Raw genomic sequence first — 17,157 nt, 5'->3', positions numbered from 1 at the left:
CTTCACCCCAGTGAATCCTTGTTCCCCCATCCCTGGCAGTGTCCAAGCCAGGTTGGACAGGGCTTGAAGCACCCTGAGATAGTGGCAGGTGTCCCTGCCCATGGCAGAGGATGGAATGAGATGAGGTCATTTAAGATTCTTTTCAACCCAAACCATTCCATGATTCTATGATTAACCCCTGCCTTCATGTCACTGAAATTCCTTCTCTCTCCTCACTAGAGACCTGTTGCTCTAATCTTGTTTTATTCCAATCTCAGTTGTGATTTTCCTCATGTTCTACTTGCTTCAGGATTTCTGATTTTAATACCTTGTTCCTGTACAAATCCAGGCGTTGCTCAGAGCATGGAAAACACCAGTAGCGTTTCCACTCAGGAATCACTGTTGCTCCTGTTTTTACCTGGGAAACAAGTCCCAAAAGTCAGAACTGCAGCCCTGTGCCCCAGCAGCCTGTGCTGGCTGCCTCACTATCACTTACCAGGAAAAATGACACTTTTCAGGAGACATTATGTAAATGCAGCTCTCAGTTGTTTGTCAGGCTGGGCTGCAAACACACATTCACACATTCTCCCGGGGCCTGGTGTGGGATGTGACAGCTCCAGGCTGGGATGGTTTAATCACCGTGTCTGCACCATTTGGAACAGGCCTGGTGGCACAGGATGCAGCAGAGCTGATACAGCCCTGGGTGCCTTTTAGCCCCTTCCTCACCCAACTCATCTGGCCAGGGCTCAATCCCTGCTCAGTCCCCAGCAGTGATTACTGTGCAGACACTGCAGCAAATTGCCAAGGCTCAGGGAGCCTGTGAGCACTGCAGAACCCCCTGAATACATCCAGCATCCTGCAGCTGGGAGTCAGTCTGGTGCTGTGTGGGGCTCCTTATTTAGGGAGCTGTGAGCTCTGCTCTCCAAATAGCCCATTTTGGAGTGAGACAGGAGCCAGAAAATGAGTATAGAAAGGGGAGAAGCACAGGTAAGCTGTCCCACAGCACAGGTGGCTGGGATGTGCAGCAGCACTCCAGCCTCACCAGGTCCTTTGGCCGCTGCCTTTCCCATGATGTGTCACTGTGTCCCCTGCTTGGCCTGGCAGGAGGAGCCTGTCCTTTGTGATTTTCATAGTGTGTCTCACTACTTCTCTTGGGGCTCCCAGGAGGGAGCCCAGCCTTGGGCAGGGGTGCCAGCCAGGAGAACAGGGCAGACTGGACTGTCCCCCCTGCTTGCACAGCTCCTGGAAGGGTCACAGATCCCCCACGGAGGAGCCTGTCTGCAGTTTGTAGTCCAGGCTCATGATGTAGCTCCCCACTGCCCCAGCAACGACTTGTGGGCCAGTGTTCATTGAAATCGGCTTTAACAGTCCTGTGAAACATGACTCTGCATGTTCTTTCTCAAACTGTTTCTCTTTGTCTGCTTCATGCCTTGATTATGCACCTTGCTGAGGTAAAAATACTGTCACTCAAAGAGTTTTCTCTTTTCCTTGATGCCAACCATTCCAGTTGCATCTATCTGTCTGACTCTCTCCCTCACCTTTACACAGTGACTCCAGGGATGAAGATTTACATCGATCCTTTCACCTACGAAGATCCCAATGAGGCTGTCAGGGAATTTGCAAAAGAAATCGATATCTCTTGTGTCAAAATTGAGCAGGTGATTGGGGCAGGTAGGTCACCTGGGAATGGCTGGCTGGCCCTCAGCAGCACAGGCTCCTTGGTGGTGCCAGGATTTGGGAGGATTTAGCCCGATGCCACTAAAATCTTATTTAGCCCCAGCTGGACTAGAAGGAGCAGGGGAGACCAGTGCAGGAGAAGCAAGACCAACAGTTGCCATGTGCATATAATCCCATCTGTGCTTCTCACAGATGAGTGCAGCTGGAGGGGTGAAGAGGGAGGGAACACAGATCAGGGGGTGGATGCTCAGCTCGGGGACTGCCAGGGCAGGCACAGCTGGGGCCAGGGGTCCCTTGGGGGGCACAGCAGAGGTGGGGGAGGCTCACAGGCCCTACCTTGTGTTCACAGGGGAGTTTGGCGAGGTGTGCAGTGGGCATCTCAAGCTTCCAGGCAAAAGGGAGATCTTTGTGGCCATCAAGACCCTCAAGTCTGGCTACACGGAGAAGCAGAGGAGGGATTTCCTGAGTGAGGCCAGCATCATGGGGCAGTTCGACCACCCCAACGTCATCCACCTGGAGGGGGTGGTCACCAAGAGTTCTCCAGTCATGATCATCACTGAGTTCATGGAGAATGGCTCACTGGACTCCTTCCTGCGGGTATGAGACCTGGGATGTGCAGCTTTAGAGAGAGGCTGTGCTAACACAGAGGGGATGAGGGGGGAAGGTTTCCTTCCCAGTGGCCTTCCCTGCCTGGTGTCCTCTGACACAGAGGCAGCTGCTGCATGGTCCAGAGGTGTGTGTTTTGGGGGCAGAGCTGGGGGTGACAGCACCAGAGCTGTCATTTCTTACATGTCTGTCCACTCATCCTAGGGGTGACAGCACCAGGGCTGTCATTTCTTACATGTCTGTCCACTCATTCTAGCAAGAGCTGTGCCTGCAGCCACAGGAGCACATCCAGACTGACCCATGGACACCTGCGGTGGCACAGCCTAACTCAACTTTAACCCAGCAGGGCTCCACCTCCAGCTTCTCTGTCTAAATATTTCTAGTTCTGGGTTTGAACTGGGTAATTGACTCTGTTGAAGGAAATGCACCTGGTCAATAGAAATAGATTGTCCCTTCTGAGCTCTCCTGTGCAGGATGGGTGCATTTTGGGGTGACAGCAGCTGCCGTAGTGGTGCCCTTGGGATGTGTGAGGCGACTCCCAACCCCTGTGAGCTCCACACTCCCCACCCTCCCTGGGAGGGAACCTACTTATGGCATATCCTGCCACGGGTGTGGAAAGAACCTCCTGGCCACAAAGGGGCCGTGAATCTGCTTGTGTTGGTCACCTGTGTCCCTGTGTCCCTCAGCAAAACGACGGGCAGTTCACGGTGATCCAGCTGGTGGGGATGCTGCGGGGCATCGCCGCGGGCATGAAGTACCTGGCGGACATGAACTACGTGCACCGGGACCTGGCCGCCCGCAACATCCTGGTCAACAGCAACCTGGTGTGCAAAGTGTCTGACTTCGGCCTCTCCCGCTTCCTGGAGGACGACACCTCTGACCCCACCTACACCAGTGCCCTGGTAATGCTGCTCCTCCAGCCAGGGAGGGGAAAAGGGGTGAAGGAAGCAGTGGGAGAGGGAAAGGGGGGATCTCACCCGTGATGGTGTGTCCTGGTTTAGGGCAGATTTGGGAGGAAAGCTCTGAATGGGGTCACTCTGGGAAGCAAACCCGAATGGCCCCTCTCCCAGCTGGTCTGGGAAACAATCTCCTCAGAGAAAAGTGCAAAAAACTGTTTATTTAACAAACAAAGTGCCCACAAGCATAAAAAATGAATGAAACAATAAACCTCTCACTGTTCTGAAGAGAGATGGCAAACAGAGAAAGTCCTTACTGTGGGTGTAGCTCAGCTCTCCCAGTCTTTTATCCGTCCCTCTGGCACTGGAAAATGCCATCCTGGGGCCCGGTGGGCCACAGGTGTGAGATCCAGATGTTCTCTGGATTTTCAGTCCAAAACAGGTTTAAACAGTCCCAAGAAAAGGAAAAAAAAAAAAAAAAACAGTCCAGGAAACTTCTCTGCCTCAGCTAGCTAAAACTAACTAAAGCACAGGAGATCTCTGTCCCACTGTCTGTCTGTGCTGCAGACAGCACAGTCCAGGAGTGGAATTGTGGAGGAGTGAGTGTCGTTTCTGCAAACAAACTCTGTGCTTCTTTCCCCCCCTTCACTCTCAGAACCAGTCATGCAGGTACAGAACACAATATCCAACACAAACAGAACAGAGGATTGGGGACACAAGCATCACAAAGTCACCCCAGGGCACAGCAGGGAGCACTTTTTCAGGATTTCAGCAGTGGAAAGGTCCCAGATGAGAAAGACCAATGAAATAAAATTCTCCCTTGCAAGGTCCTGTCATTCCTGTGGATAGTTGAGCCTTCCTCCAAACATATCTGCAAATACACACATGTGCCTGAAAAGACCTTGTTTGGGATCATGCTCTGCACCCTCCCTGTGTGATTCACCTGAGATCCTTTGAGATGAGATGCTGCCCTGACAGATTTGTTGCCAGGGCAGCAAGCCTGGGGTTTTTACCATCACTGTCCAGTCGTGCTGCCCTGCTGTGCTTCCTTGTATTGTCTCACTGGCTTAGCCCCAGGAAGGACAGACTGAAGTGTAGGAGTTGTGGGTGGGTGCCAGATACTAGACACTGATCTTCCAGAGGGTATCCAAATTAAACAGGAAAACACTCCTAAAAACAACTTCATGTTCATGTAACAGCTTCCCAAGAACACCCTGGTGCCACAGACACAAGTGCCACCAAGAACTCAAGGCTCATGTCAGGCTGCAAAAGGTGCCCCAGGACCAGAGGATTATTTGGTTTTGCTCAGTGAGAGCCCAGCCAGGAATTCTCATAAACGCCACACAGAAATGCTCTGCACAGTGCATCATGATCAATGCCCACGACAGGAATTCTTGGAAATCAGTGTTGATAGAGCTGGAGAATGACCTGTAGGAAATCGCTTCTTCTGGGTCTTTTGAAGCTGGCAGTGATGAGATGCCTGGCATAGCTCTTAGTAAATTTTATCAGTAGCTGAATACCTGACAAACACCTAAAAATGTGTGGGTTTATTCTCATCCATGTAGCTTCAGACATCAACTCATCCATCTTACACAGCCATCAGTGGTTTTTACAAAGACTAATAATATTTTTTTCCCAATGTGTTCCTTACAGCCAATTAAATTTCCCTTTGTTTACCAAATACATGGTATTTACTGCTGTTCTCTATCCCTGCTTTTGTGCCTGTAGCTTTTCTCTCTAATAATAAATTCGTCATCCCTAATTTATTCTCCTTGAACTGTGGGCACTGTAGCAGGACATTTATTAGCCATAATGGCAGATTATGTGCACCTACTGTATCAGAAGTATATTCCTCTGCAAAATGGTTTTTACAGTCATTCTCCCAGTGACCTTGTGTCCATGGGTTGGTAGAAGCCACAAGCTCTGGCCTGGGAGTTTCATGCTGGACCTTAGAAAAGTCTTCAGACTGGTGAAGCTCCAGGTCAGACCCCACAGAGATGAGAGGCCTCACTGAAGTGAGTTCCCACAAGAATCCTCCAAAGTCTAATTTCTACTTTAGGACTTCTTTTTAGCCATTTTTTAAATCCACTACTTGCCAGGAGTTCTATCAAGAGTCTTTCTCATGGAGAGGACATCCTGTTTGGTATGGTTTGCTTCATCTTCCTCTCTTGTGGAAAACAGAATATTTTGTCTGAGGTTTATGGCTGTGAGAAGATTAAGGAACATTATCTTTTTTCATTATTCTGGTATGTACTGGAGCTGAGTACTGTGAAGTCCTGGGAGACCCTTAATAAGACATGGCAGTTGTTCATTGACAAAATATTATGTTTTTTAATCTTCTCACAGCCACAAAACATAGACACTTCTGCTTATTTTTTCAGCACAGGGGAAGATTTTCCCTTCAGAAGGTCCCTTGAGTGAATGGCTCAAGTCCAAAGCACCTGGTAGAAAATTAGGAGGCAGGAAGAGCTTAAGCAGAGTCTGTGTCCCCATTTGTGTGTTCCACTCCTGTGCTCAACCCCTGACTGGGAGTGGAGACTCCTGATTTCCCCAGGATTGGGTGACAGAAACCCCAGTGCCCACCCAGTCCATCCCATTTCCCACCAGTGACCCCCCATCCCATACTGAAGGATCAGAACCTGCTGGATCAGGTGTATATCCACAGACAGACTAGGACACAAGGACTCAGCCCAGAAATGGTGTACTGCTGACTTCAAAGAGTGGAAGCTGTAGAAGGCTGAAGAGAAAGGTGTTCTAATTGCCTTTATTCTCCTCTGGAGGTAGCCAGGTGACAACAGGATGGAGTGAGATCAGTTTGGGTTTTTTACATTCCTGGCCATTCACTTTCTGCCAAAGACCCTGTTAGCACTATGGGCATTCTGCCATGCTGAGGATCACTGGAGCAGGAGGCAGGGGGAAGGAGCTGGCCTTGGTTGAGGTGGTGAAGAGGAGACTGAGGAGACACCTCTAAGTGACCTTCAGGGCAGTAATGAGGAGACAGAGCCAAACTCCTTGCAATGGCACCAGATGATACAGTAAGGAGTCATAGACAAAAACATGGCTGGGGAGGTCTAAGATGAACAACAGGAAAAGCTCCTTCCTCAGGAGGGTGTTGGGACAGGTCACCAAATGGAGAGAATCATCATCATTGAAGGCTTCCAGTATGGCTGGACAATCCATATCCACCCTGAGGGATAAACAGTCCTGTGCTCCCTTCCTGCTGGGATTTTACCAGAGTATCACAGGCAGATATTGTGGACAGTGCAATTCTTCAGTTGCTGCTGCTCTCTCTGTTAACATGCCCTGTTTTTCTCCTGCAGGGGGGGAAGATCCCCATCCGATGGACAGCACCTGAGGCCATCCAGTACCGAAAGTTCACTTCGGCCAGCGACGTGTGGAGCTATGGGATTGTCATGTGGGAGGTGATGTCCTATGGAGAGAGACCCTACTGGGACATGACCAACCAGGATGTGAGTTCTTGGGAAACCAGGGGCAGAGACACTGCAATGGGGAGCATTGCAAGGCCAGAGCGTGGCCACAGCCTGTGGCATGTCCAGAGCCTTCTCTGTTGTGGCAGATGTGTCCAAGGTCAACACCTCTGGAAGCAGTAATAGGAATAATTTGGGGATTTATTCTGGCCCCATGGTGCTGCTGTGGTAGAGATTGGGGATGGCACAGCACCCACTGCACAGGGTTAAGGGGAGCACCCTGGGGGTGTTGGCAGGTGCTGAGAAAGGGAAGCATCAGATGGGTGGAAAGGAGATGTCCCTCAGCTGAGAGCCTCTGGAGCAGAGCTTCAACTGCTGGGATCACAGACACTCCAGGAAAGTCTGTTACAAAGCCACACAATGGCTTGGGTTGGAAGAGGCCTTTAAAGATCATCTCATTCCAACCCCCTGCCATGGTCAAGGGCATCTTTCACTAGGTGGTCATTAAATCCCCCATGGAAAGCCTGGACTGTGGTCTATAAGAAGCCAAGTAACTTGGACACAGCTAGAAACCAAAACCATGAGGTACTTCAGAACATGCTCGATTTGAAATATTTCATTCCTCTGTTCTAATTCAGGTCAGTTACATGCACTCCTTGCTCCTGGGGATCCAGCAGTTTCCTGCAAGGATGGCCCCTGGCTGCAGTCCCTGCCCTCAGCACAGCAATGCCATTTCCATTCTCCCTGGTGCTCTTGGTGTGGTACCTGGGGCTCAAAGCCCACCTGGCCGGTGGCAGTGAGTGCTGTGAGGATGCTGCACCTGCATGTGTGTGCCAGAAGGGCTCCATCTCTCAGAAGAGCTGCCCTTCCTCACCTCATGAATACTCAGGATGTAACACGAAGGTCCTGGGTGGACCTAGGGGACCCAGGAAGCTCATCCTGGCTCTTGCAGTATCTGCCTGGCTTGTAGTGTGTCTCAGAGAAGCCTCTGGGGAGTCTCTTGGAAGCCTTCAGACATGCACTTCCGTTCCACCATTGTGTGGGCTTTAAAGGCCTTGCCTTACAGGGAGAGAGTGAGAGCCAAGCCTCCACCTGACTCCTCTCCTTTCTCCTGTCCCTGTGGCAGATCAGACCTTTTCCACCTCAGTAGATCTCCATCCATGCCACGTCAGGTTTCTCCAGCGTGGGACTATTTCCTCCCTAATGCCTGGTGGGAAATTTAACATGAATTCCTAAGCCTGGAGCAGGTGGATGATGCTTTAGAACCTTTGGCTGTTCACAGAACCTTTGGCTCTGCCACACCAGGAAAATGTTTTCATCAGTTCTTGGAGGCAGAGGGACAGGACTTGGGATCTGCCTGTCTCAGCAAGGACAATTCCCTTCCTGCTAAGCCATTGCTGTCACCTCAGTTTCAAGCATGTCCTGCACCAGGTGTCCCTCTACTTGCCTGTGCTTTTTCCTTCTCCCAGAGCTCTTCCCTGGCTGGTTTCTCCAGGAGCTCTTCCCTGACTGGTTTCTCCTGCCACAGCCGCCGTGCAGCAGTGATTGCCGTGCCGGGGATGGCAGAGCTGTGCCTGTCCCCAGGCTGTCCCCAGCCCCTGCTCCCCCTTCCCGTGCCACAGGACACCGTGGCCCAGAAGCTGTCAGCACTTAAGCCCAGCTGGTCCTGCTGTGGAGGAGCGTGGCGGATATTGAGGGCAGATTACCCTCCTGACCCCGGGGTGTGAGCGCCTGGGGCGGCTGCCGGGAGAGGACACGGGGAGAGCCGGGGCTGCCGCTGGCACGAGGCCGATGGCAGCGGGGAACAGAGAGGAGTGCTTGGTGTTTGCGTGGTGCTGGTGCCCGCTCTGCACCTCCCCTGCTGCTGTGCTGGGCAGGGCTGGTGCCCAGGGAGCTGGGCTGGGGCTCAGCACCCTTTGGGAGGATCCCTGAGCTGCACAAAGCACATCAGTAGCCATGGAATCCTTGAGGCTGGAAAAGGCTGTGAGATCATTCAGTCATTGATCATCAATGCAGCACTGCCACATTCAACCTAAACGTGCCCCCAAGTGCCACATCCAAACACCTTTTGTAGCCTTCCGGGGATGGGGATTCCACCACTTCCCTGCAGAGTCTGTTTCAATGCTTGACAACCCTTTCCATGAAGAAATTGTTCCCTGCCATCCAATCTAAACTTTCCCTGCTGCAGCTTGAGGCCATTTACTCTAGTCCTGCCATTTGTTACCTGGGAGAAGAGCCCAACCTTCCCTGGCTCCAGCCTCCTGTCAGTGATTTGTAGAGGAGTTACCTCTGTCAGACCTACACAGGCCCTGTGGGGCCACCACCGTGTCCAGCCAGGGCAGCAGAGCTGGCGGAGGACTCTTCCATCTGGCAAACTTTGGCAGCAGCAGTGCCAGCCCTGAGTCTCAGGTCAGCCTGCCCAGCACCTTGGCCACACACGACAGTGCCTGCAGCACCTCCCAGTCCATTCCCTGCCTGGAGCCACAGACCATCTCAAACCCTGCCAGATGTCCCATCTCACACTCTGGATTGTTTGATGTGGATCAGCCATCAGCCCTTCTCTGCTTCTCTCACATTCCCATTCCCAGTATCCATATTTTCTCAGCAATATGTCCACCACCATGAGTATGTCTAGACTTCCCCAGGATGGGGGCACACAGCCCTAGAGAATCCCACCAGGAAGATCTCCGTCCTTGGAATTGTGCAAGACATGGCTGGACAAAGCCATGGCAGCCTTGGTCCCATGGTGAGAACAGCCACAGACATTGAGGTTCTTCCCTCAGGATCCCCGAGCGAGGTTCTTTCCCTCTTCCTTCCCTTTTCCATTATTCCCACGGAGAGTTGGTCATTTCGAGATCTGCTCCTGATTTCTTCAGTATCCTCAGTTCTGGTTTTTGTCCTCCTGGGTTTTGTGTCCATGCACAAGCCCATCTCTGGTGTTCAAGGCTCCTTCTGCTCATCCTTCAGTGCTGGTGCTGTGCATGGCCAGGGAGGCAGTAGAATCCTGCCTGTACATGCCTCTGTCAGAGGAACAGATGTTCCTGGGAGAAGTGGAGCAGCTTCATCCTCATTCATTACCCAGGAGAGGATGGAGAGCTGCAGGTGCAGAGTGGCAGGGAGGTGGAGTTCCCCTTGAAGATCCTTCAGCCCTTGTTCCAGTGGACATTGCAAGACCAGACATTTTCCCAGATTGTGTGGAGCAGTAAGGAGAGACCAAAGCCTTTTTGGATGAGCCTGGAGCTGCAGTGTGGCTTTGACAAGGTGTGCTGCAGCTCTTCTGTGCACACTGCAGCCAAGTTCTCCTGGACCTGGCTGTGCTGACTGGGGTCTGAGTCCTCCCCATGGTGTTCTGCACTTGCACAGGCCTGCAGGAAGATCCAACTGTTCCTACAGACTGAGCACACCAGGCCATGGCACAATCCTGTCACCTGGATGAGCTGCTTTGTGTCAGGAGCACAAAACACCACTGGAGGATGGAAAGCACAGGGACAGGCTCCCTGTCTGTACCTCATCCCCCTTCTCTGGATAGGGATGTTTTCCCAACAAGCTGCTGTGCTGTGTCCAAGGGAAGCATGATCCTTTCTCTCTGACTGCCCTGCCTGGAGCTGTGGGATCACGCCTGCCAGGGCAGCAGGGATGCTCCTTTCCCCAGATCAGGAGACTGCTCATGACAATCAGCCAGCCAGGCTGGATGGCAGAGCAAAGCTGGTGTCACCTCCCAGGACACCTCACACCTCACTTGATCTGCTGAGGGCTGGAAGTTACAGTGTGAGGTGAGGATGAGATGGGAAGGCAGCAGTGAGCAGGATCAGCCATGTCATTCACCGTCAGCATCCAAGAAAAGGCACATTATGAATTAAATATGTTTTTTCAGAGCTGTACTGATGCCTCTTTCTCTTCCTGCAGGTGATAAATGCCATCGAGCAGGACTATCGGCTGCCACCACCCATGGACTGCCCAAATGCCCTTCATCAGCTGATGCTGGACTGTTGGCAGAAGGATCGAAACCACAGGCCAAAATTTGGACAAATTGTCAACACCTTGGATAAAATGATCCGAAATCCCAACAGCCTGAAAGCCATGGCACCTCTCTCCTCTGGGTACATGTCTCTGTCCTCCTCTTGTCCGCTGGTTCCTCTGAACAGGTCTGGTGTCCTCTGGTCCTGGTGGCACCATCCCTGCACCTCTCAGGAGCTGCTTTTAGGGCTTGGCCTGTGTTTGATCCTTTACAGGGAGAGCATTAAAAGATTATAGAATTACAGATCAGGGTGGAAGGGACCTTAAATCTCATTTCATTCCACCCCCTGCCATGGACAGGGACACCTTCCACTATCCCAGATTGCTCCAAGCCCCATCCAAGCTGCCCTTGGACACTTCCAGGCTTGGGCCATCCACAGAGTTGGGATACAGTGTCAAAGTCACTCTCCTTGGGCAGCTCTGGTGAGCACAGGGAGCTCTTGGTGCACTCTGCACTTAGAGGAGCACCTTGGTTTCATGCACATGGGGATTGTTCTGGAATTCCAGTCTCACTGCCCTGGAAGCAGATAAAGCTCCCTGAGGCAGTGTGGAGTTTCCCTGGGCTGGGTGGGTTGCACCAGCTTGTGGAAAGCATTGTTCCTATGTGAGAATGAGCTTTCTCCCCATGTGCAGCCAGGATTTAAAGCTGCATCCCATCATCTCTGATGGCTCCTGCCTCTCCTGCATGAACTGATCCAGAAGGGCTTCCCTGGTGCTCTGCACAGTCCTTCCCTGGGCAGAACAGTGATTTCTGGGGGAGTTCCACAATGCAGGGCAGTGCCTGCTCTGTGAGTGATGCTGACCCAGGGCCTCCAGCTGCTGGAAGGTGCAGGGAGGGTTGTGCTTGCAGCTCTTGGTCTGTCATTGCCCATTTCTGTGTTTCAGGATGAACCTCCCCCTCCTTGACCGCACAATCCCAGATTACACCAGCTTCAACACTGTGGATGAGTGGCTGGATGCCATCAAGATGAGCCAGTACAAGGAGAGCTTTGCCAGTGCTGGTTTCACCACCTTTGATGTAGTATCTCAGATGACTGTAGAGTAAGTGCCCAGGCTTTGAGTCCCAAAGCACAAGGGAAAGTCCCAGCAGTTTTGCAGCAATTGGTATTGAATTAGATTTTATTTTCATATGATGGAGTTTTACTTTTATAGAATTTTTGCTTTGAGGAGACACTTTTAATCTGTTTAGTCTCCAGACCATGCGTCTGTCACTCTGCACCTGCAGAATTCCTCTCCCCACTCCCACTCTGTGAAAATGAACACCCTGCTAAGGGTATCCAAACCCCCACATGGAACAGAGATTCCAGGCTGACATCAGACAATTCACCAGAGCAATTCTGAACTCTGCAGTCCTCTTTGGATGACTGAGGTATTGCTGGAGACAAGCATGGTGCAAAGTTCTGCCTAAGAAAGGCAGAATCACAGAGTGGTTACAGTTGAAAGGGACCACTGGAGGTCATGCATTCCAACCTTCCTGCTCAAGCAGCTCTCCTAGAGCTCCTCACTCAGGATTATGTGTGTGGAAAGAGATTTCACACCCTCTCTGGGAAGCCTGTTCCATCCACATACTAAAGAAGTTCTTCCTCATGTTCAGGTGGATCTTTCTGGGCATTGATTTCTTCCCATTGCCTCTCACCCTATTGCTCTGGCGCACCAAGCAGAGCCTGGCTCCAGCCTCACACACCTCAATAAGATCCCCTTGTTGAGGGGTGGTTTCAAGTTTGTGCTGCATCCACTAAAATTGTCCTGCATATACAAAAATCATCCTGCAGTGACAAACTCTTAGCAAGTTCTTCAGAGAAATCAGGCAGCTGAAATCCCACTTCTGGTGGGCTTTGAAATCCCTTGGGGCTCGCTGGGGCTTTGATGCCTCTGCTGAAAGATTTGTGGCTGGCTGCAGGTATCTGTAGAAATCCTCAGAAAGGGCCAAGGATTAGAGCTGACTTTAAGGGTTGTAAAGTCTCTCAGCCTGGTGGCCAGGGAGGTTTTTGGATTTGGTGCTTAAATCCAGATCTTAAATCTACCAGTGAGTCAGAATCCACTCACTCAAATGGACTGAACATTTGAGTTCAAAGAAAAAAAGAGCCACTGTGACCTCTGGCTATTTGTTCTCATTTGCTGCTGGGAAGTTCCCATGGCAGTTCTGACTGTTTTGGAACATCTGTGGTGCAATCTCAAGGCCCTGGGGGTGATTTTGGCACAGTATGGGCTGTGTTTATACAACAGAAAGAGAGACAGTCCACGAAATCTGAAGGGTAGGGAAGGACTTTGACCAAAGAGAGGTGTCAGACCACAACCCACCCCTGCCTGGGTTCTGCTGTTTGCAGTATCTGACAGCAAGCAGGATGCAGATCCAGCTAATACTGGCTGTTCTTTCACAGACATCCTCAGTGTCCCTTAAATGCCACTTCTCCCAGTCCCTTACCATGTCCTTCAAGTCCTCTCCAAGAGCCTTCACCACAATTCCAAGCACCAGTTTTGGCAATTTTCACGTTCCTCACCTGCTTGGCTGGATGAGCCAATAGACAGTCCAAGATGCTCACTGGCCTTTGCAGAAGTTGATGGGAATGTCAGTGGAGCTGCTGGTTCATCCAAATTTGCAGAGCCAGCAAAGGGTGAATGTTTCCTGAAAACTGACTCAGTTCACCAAATCCACATGGTCTCAACACTGACCTGCTGGAAAGGGTTCTCTGGTTTGTCTGCAGGCTGGGACACCTGGGACATCAAATTCTCTTTCAAGAATCACAGAACCTTTTGAGTTGGAAGGGACCTTTAAGCTCATACAAAAGCCATAGGCTTAAAGACACCTTCCATTATCCCAGGCTGCTCCAAGCCCCATCCAGCCTGGCCTTGGGCACTGCCAGGGAAGGGACAGTCACAGCTTCTCTGGGTAGCCTCACCACCCTCTGAGCAAAGAATCCTTCCCAATATCTGATCAAATATTTAATGTACAGGGCAGAAGGCTTGGGTCTTATTCTGCTTTACAGACACTAGTGAGGAATTTTTTCCACCCTTTGGAGCTTCTCTTGACCCTTCTTTGCCCAATAACCTCCATTCTAAACATGGCAAAGGTTTGGCCACTCTTCCCCTAAACATCTGTTTGTTCCTCACACTCAGGACCTGAAATTCCTTCAAGTCAGGTTTTGGTCACTTGGGCTCCCAGCCCCTGATGGGAAGAAGAAGAAGATCTGAAGATTTCATGACAGGTTTATTCACCAAGGGGGAGATGAGAGCAAACTCAGCTGGAGATTGGATAGGACCAGTTTAGAGCCACACTCATGTTCTTGGAGTGACTTTTATTTCTCTCAGATGTCTAAATCTATAAAAAATAGAAGCTGTCCAAAAAATGAGATTGCCATGATTTAACAAAAGGATAAGTGCAAAAATTGATCATTTCATGGTCTTATCGTCTCTAAGGAAAAGCATCAAGAACAGCTTCATCTGCATATGGAGGTTGGATCTGCACTGAGGAGGGGCAAGACATCCCTGTCCTGTGTCTCCAGGGGTAGAAAAAAGGGGTTAGTGTGTCACAAAATGAAAGAAAATCCAAAATAGTACAAGGGTAAAAAAATTAAGACAAATTGACTCGTAAGTAGAGAGCAGAGCCTGTGGCATTTAGTTTCTCACTCTCTCTTGAGGTTCAGGACTCTGAGGATGCTGTGGGTAGGTAGAAAGTGCAAAAATTGGACAATTAGCAAGGAAAAGTGAAAGAGTAGAGGTTTCACAGGGTTTGCATCTGTTTGTTGCATTCATGGAAGAAATCTGTGGATACTTCAGCTCCCTACATACTGTTCTCATGGACTCATAGAATCAGGGAATCACAGAATAACAGAACCACAGAATCACAGAATGGTTTGGGTTGAAAGGAGCCTTAAAGATAATTTTTAGTGCCATCTATGATCTTGTTCTGCTGTGAGAAAACATCTCCTGATATTTGTGTTTGTTTCCTTTCTTCCCAAAGGGACATTCTGCGAGTCGGGGTCACTTTAGCAGGACACCAGAAGAAAATTCTGAACAGTATCCAGGTGATGAGAGCACAGATGAACCAAATCCAGTCTGTGGAGGTTTGATAGCTGCCTGTCCTCCCACTCCTCCTCCTCGAGGCCCTGCTCCCCTTTGCCCCTGTATGTCCAAGCTCCAGTTCCTGAGTGTTCTGCATGGACCAGAGACAGGCAGCTGCTCTGAGGATCAGCAGGAGGGAACACCCTGTCCTCAACAATGAGAAGTCGCCAAGAGCTTCTAGAATTTAAGCAATGGAAAAAGGGAACAAAAAAAAAAAAAGGAACTATTTTGAAAAAAAAACAAACAAACGAACTACAAAATATTTTTAAATAATAATAAAGCAATTGCATTCTTGAAAAGGGCTCCAAGACCAATGGGAGTCTCCAAAGGAAGAGAAAAGAGCAGCTTCATGTTTCCTCTTGCACAAGGCTGCTGCAGCTGGACCCAGGCCCCTCTGGAGCAGTGGGACTTCTCCAGGAAGAGGAATGCAAGGAAAGGCCACGAGAAGCACATCTCCTCCTCCCGTGGGCTCTGGGAAGCCAGGCCCTTCCCCAGAGCCCCTGTGAGGAGATCAAAAGGGGAGAGAGCTGAAGCTCTTTGGTGCTGTGGAACCAAGTGCATCTCAGAAACTGACGGACTTCTTCAAAAGCTGAAGACTTTTTTTTTTAATAAAAACAAAACAAAACAAAAACAAAAACACAACAAATAAACTCAGACTAGAGGAGGCTGTTTCCGACAAATGAGAAGGAATCTGTAACGCCTGGGGGGGTGGGGATGGGGAAAACCAATCCTTTTTACATCTCTTATTTTCTCTTGTCACGGAACAGTTTTGTGAATGACAGTTTCCTAAAGGGTCCGTCCAGCCACCCTCCAATGGCATCGTGTCTCATACATATCATTGCTCAAGACTTTTAGTGATATCCTTTCTAGATGCCAATGATCTTTTCCCAGAAGACTTCCCAAGTACAGTATGTAGTAGTTTTTGATTACAAATGCTGACGTGTACCTTTATTTTTCGGTTGTCATTGTTGGGAGATTTGTCCTTTTACATTGTTTTGTTAACACCAGTTTGTGAGTTGGGGGTTGGAAATTTTCAGTTGGTTGGGGATTTGGTTTTTTTGGGTTTTTTTTTAAATGAAAAAGAAATGACATCTCCAAGCATCATATCATCCAAGAACTTAAATCCCTTCCCTGTGGAAGGAAAAATTGCAGCTTATTGACCATATGCCAGGAGAAAAAGGTTTTTTATATGCACATTTCCTCCCGTTTGCTTATTTGTTCTTTCCAATTGGTCGTGGCACGAGAGATGTTTGTGGCTGTTGGGGATCCAGGTGAAATGGCCACCAGCTCAACTCGGGGGTGAGCAGCATCACAGGGGGGTTGGGAGGAGAAAGTGGGAGGGTGGATGGGTTTTGTGAGGGAATGATGACTCCACAGCTGGCTTCAGAGCCCTTTGGGAATGTCTGGCTGCTGAGGAAGGTGTTGGATTGGTGCATGGGGAAGGCAGGGCAAGCCCAGTGCTCTCAGAGGAGCTGGTGGCATTTTGGAGTGGGGGCTGTGTTATCTGCAGGTGGGGAAGGGTCCGTGCAGTGCCAGGCTGTGCAGGTGGGCTCTGTGCCCTGGGGACCTTGTCCCTGCCTTGGGTGATGCAGCTTCAGGCTCAGCCCCTCACAGCAAAGAGAGACCAGGACAGCAAAAACTCCAATCCCAGCTCTCCAGAGGCAAAATGCTGTGCTTGAAGCTGAATGATCAATCAATGAGTTTATAAATAACTGAAATAAATTCTTTAGTTATTGACCAGGCCTTTGGGATGTGTGAATGCCACCAGCAGGGAGGTGCAGATGAGAATCAGGTAGTTCTCCCTGCCCAACACCACCTGGCATTTGAAGCATTCCACAAGTGGCATTTTCCCAGCCCTGTCCTGGTCGTGGCCTCGGGACTGGTGTTTACAAGCCTTGTCTGCCATTACCATGTCATTCCTGGGCTCCTCCTCTTGTTTTTGGCAGCGAGGAGTGTTGAAGGCACGTTCACTGGGAGCTGCCTGGCTGTATTTTCCAGGAGCTGAATCCAAGAGGAAGTGTGTCTGCTGTGGATGAAAATCCCAAGCTGTCTAGACCTCTGTGGCCAGACATCATCTCCCCAGACTGCTTGTAAAATATGAGGCCATTTATTAAATACTTCTAGCATTTTCTACTGCCAGACCACATCCAACAACAAAGCCCTTGCAAGTGGCATCAGAGCAATCCCTACAAGTGAGACTTCTTCTCTCCTGAGCTCTTGCCCTGTCCCAGGGTTTGGTGCTTTCAGTGGAGGAATTGTCCCTGCAGCCCCTGTTTGTCCAAAATCTCCAGTGCAGTGTTGTGATTGTGTTTGCATCCAGCCCAGCCCTGGGTTTGCAGTTCTGTAGTGATGGGAACAGGGCAGGAGGAATGTGCTGGGTGCCAGGGTCCTGCCCTGAGCTCAGTGCCCACAAGGCATCCCCTGTGACAGCCCCAGCACCTCCCTGCAGGGCTGACAGGGGGCACAGAGTGGTGTGGAGTGAGGGGCAGGGG

At 50.4% G+C, this 17,157-nt stretch overlaps 1 protein-coding gene across 2 annotated transcripts in view; it reads left to right on the top strand.

Annotated features, from left to right (window-relative positions):
• EPHB2 (EPH receptor B2) overlaps positions 1–15,315 on the top strand; it is a gene marked incomplete at both ends in the record, with an annotated part of 297,582 nt that extends 282,267 nt beyond the window's left edge. For both annotated transcript variants that reach the window (XM_083876869.1, XM_083876870.1), the window contains 7 exons: positions 1,528–1,650; positions 2,006–2,253; positions 2,949–3,164; positions 6,479–6,628; positions 10,493–10,686; positions 11,489–11,644; positions 14,565–15,315. In XM_083876869.1, the coding sequence (XP_083732995.1) occupies positions 1,528–1,650; positions 2,006–2,253; positions 2,949–3,164; positions 6,479–6,628; positions 10,493–10,686; positions 11,489–11,644; positions 14,565–14,673 (1,196 nt within the window). The remainder of the gene's footprint in view (positions 1–1,527; positions 1,651–2,005; positions 2,254–2,948; positions 3,165–6,478; positions 6,629–10,492; positions 10,687–11,488; positions 11,645–14,564) is intronic.
• Between the last annotated feature and the right edge of the window lie 1,842 nt (positions 15,316–17,157).

This window comes from Zosterops lateralis (assembly GCF_965231275.1).
Source record: "Zosterops lateralis genome assembly, chromosome: 22".
NCBI lineage: Eukaryota > Metazoa > Chordata > Aves > Passeriformes > Zosteropidae > Zosterops > Zosterops lateralis.
This window is presented reverse-complemented; position numbering and strand designations above follow the sequence as displayed.